The sequence below is a fragment of the Otolemur garnettii genome, unplaced genomic scaffold, assembly GCF_000181295.1.
Source record: "Otolemur garnettii isolate 467f Iridium unplaced genomic scaffold, OtoGar3 scaffold00130, whole genome shotgun sequence".
NCBI classification, from domain to species: domain Eukaryota; kingdom Metazoa; phylum Chordata; class Mammalia; order Primates; family Galagidae; genus Otolemur; species Otolemur garnettii.
Genome location: NW_003852525.1, coordinates 25,368 through 28,012, shown reverse-complemented (window position 1 = coordinate 28,012; position 2,645 = coordinate 25,368). Strand labels below are relative to the sequence as shown.

The 2,645-nt window shown below is 35.5% G+C and overlaps 1 protein-coding gene across 1 annotated transcript in view; it reads right to left on the bottom strand.

Annotated features, from left to right (window-relative positions):
• CENPC (centromere protein C) overlaps positions 1–2,645 on the bottom strand; it is a 44,123-nt gene that overhangs the window by 27,310 nt on the left and 14,168 nt on the right. The window contains exons 6-8 of the mRNA XM_023518202.1: positions 2,588–2,639; positions 1,569–1,778; positions 478–1,073 (exon numbers count right to left, since the gene is read on the bottom strand). Of these exons, the coding sequence (XP_023373970.1) occupies positions 478–1,073; positions 1,569–1,778; positions 2,588–2,639 (858 nt within the window). The remainder of the gene's footprint in view (positions 1–477; positions 1,074–1,568; positions 1,779–2,587; positions 2,640–2,645) is intronic.

The following is a 2,645-nucleotide window of genomic DNA, read 5'->3' as shown; positions in this document are numbered from 1 at the left end:
GCCACAACGTCCGGCTATTTTTTTCTCTTGGTTGCAGCCGTCATTCTTGTTTTGGTGGGCCCAGGCTGGATTCGAACCCACCACCTTAGGTGTATCTGGCTGGCGCCTTAGCCACTTGAGCCACAGGCACCGAGCCCCAAAATGATCTTGTTAACAAAGGAAACTGTGCCTTAAGTAATTTTTGTGATTTCAGTGCCTAATATGGTACCTGGCATTTAACAACTACAATAACTAGCCTTTCCCTTTTACTTCTCCTTGTGTCTATGTGGCCATCTTAGAAGCTAAACGATAACTTAGTGAGTTACAACTGAATTATATACAAAATGAAAAGAGTCTAGAAAAGAGCCTGAAGGCTTTTGAGGCTCCTTGTTGATTTAGGTTTACTTTGCCTACTTTTGAAAGCTAGGCAGGGATACTGAAAAACATAAAATGGTAGAATAATGTTCATAGCTATACATATTTAATATAAACACTTACCCACAGGTGGCATCTGTTTTTTGGAAACATGATCATTTCTCATCTTTTCACACTCTTCCATGCTTTTAAGTGAATTTCTCTGAAACTTGTTTTGAGCAATATGTGACGTATTTAAATTTTCATCATCAGATTGTTCCATATGAAGCTGTTCTTCAACTACATTGACCTTAAGTTTTCTTGTCTGTTTCTGTTCTATAGCCTTTTTGCTTCCAGACGATTTTTTATCTTGAGAATGTATTTCGCGTTTTGTAGATCTAGAATCATTTTCCATACAACTTGTACCCAGTCTTTCTTGACCAGAAGGCTGAGATTTCTCTAGTGGTTGAGCTTTACAGGAAGCTTTGTCGCTTGCCAAAGTCTTAGGTGATACATGGGAGTGTTTTTCTCTTGACTCTTTACCTTGAAGGAGTGCAGTGGTCTCAGCAGGGGATACTGTGCCTTGTTTCACAGGCCCAGCTTTTCTTGGTATTGTAATCCAAGATTGAATGGCAAAACTTCTATCTGATTCATCAATTACAAATTCATCCTCTATCAACTTAGTATCATTTGGAGGTGACAAATGAGGTGCAACAGTTGCCAAATGCCTAACAATGGAACTGAAACAGGATGTTACTTTAATCAGGGCTAAAAATCACTGGATGAACCAAGGGAAGTTTTTAAGTAGGCAAGAACACATTAACATTTATTTTAGGACTATCCTTTTATTGGCACAATGAGAAGAAATGGAAAAAAGATTTAAAACCTGTGACAGTGACACAAGCACTCTGATATGATTCTATTTCTAAATAGTGCATTGCCTTCATTCTTAGATATCATACAGCGAAACTGTAAAGTGTTGATGAGCAGAAGCAATGAGAACTGAATAAACTCATTTGCTTTCACCTCTAATTTAGTACCTACTAAAGGATGACTTTGGAGGTGATTTACTGGTAAGAAATTACTACTCCTTATAGTCCCCGCAAGATTTCAATCAAAATCCATGTCAAATAAAAAATTTACTTCTAAGTTAAATAACATTAGGAATCCTTAGATACGGTTCACAGCATGTAAAAGAAAAAAATTTGCCTCAAAGGACATTCTTAATAACTCACCTGGATTCACTTTTTCTGTTTACGGTTTCTAAAAACATTGTTGAAAACGTCTTTTTAGCATGTGCTTGAATTTCACGTTCGGGATCTTGTATTCTTTTTTGAGATGTTTCTGCTGGTTTCCTTTCTTGTTGTCTTTCTGATACATTACACTGTTCTACTTTACTCTCTACTTCTAATGCCTTCAAAATAACTTTATCTTCAAAGTTTAACCTGAACGGTTAAAAGGAGGACAGGCTGAATGATCCCAAAAGGTTTGCGGTTATAAGTCTTCCTGAACTCCCTCATAAACACTGTAAGACCACTTAGAAATTTTGCACTGAGCCCTTATTTAAAATTGGTAAATGCTGCTTTGTAAATTCTAAATCAGCAAAGGTAAATTGCTCAGGAAAATTAAATTTTGTGTTTGTCAGTAGAAAAATAAGAGAAAAGAATGGTTAAATTATATACCAAGAAAATGCACAGCTAAGCACTGGTTTGCAGCTTATTTATAGCACTGTGGCAGACCAAATTCTGAATAGTAAAATATTAGACAATACTTAACTCCTTGTCTTCAGAGATCATACAAGACTCTAGACACAAATTATAGTCATTACCAAAGGTCTCCAACAGCAAAGAAGCTTAATGAGCAACTTTGCCTCCTGAAGGCCAAAGGTAAAGTCCCAGGAAATGGAACTGGGTTTACCACAATGCATTCCCAGTAATACTTACACTTTCCTGCCCTAGAAACGACCTGATTCAGACTTATACTTGTAGTTACAAATAATAGAGGAAATACAAATTGTTTCTTTTAGGGAAAAGAAAGAAAACACATTTTTCCACAGGCTACAGAAAAGTTAACCTCCAAACTTCTCTGAAGTATACATTAGGGCCTTATTTATTAGAGATTGTACATCTACTAAATGTATATTGTTTGTCCTATGACACGTTAATTATCCTTAATCTTTACTACAAAACTCTGTAAAAAGACTGAATTATCAATTTGTAAAGGTAAAATTTTTAAAGTATGATTAAAAAATTACCTTTTTTTGGTTTTAAGAGAAATCTCTGCACTTGAAGACAGTGTATTTAATGAATTTT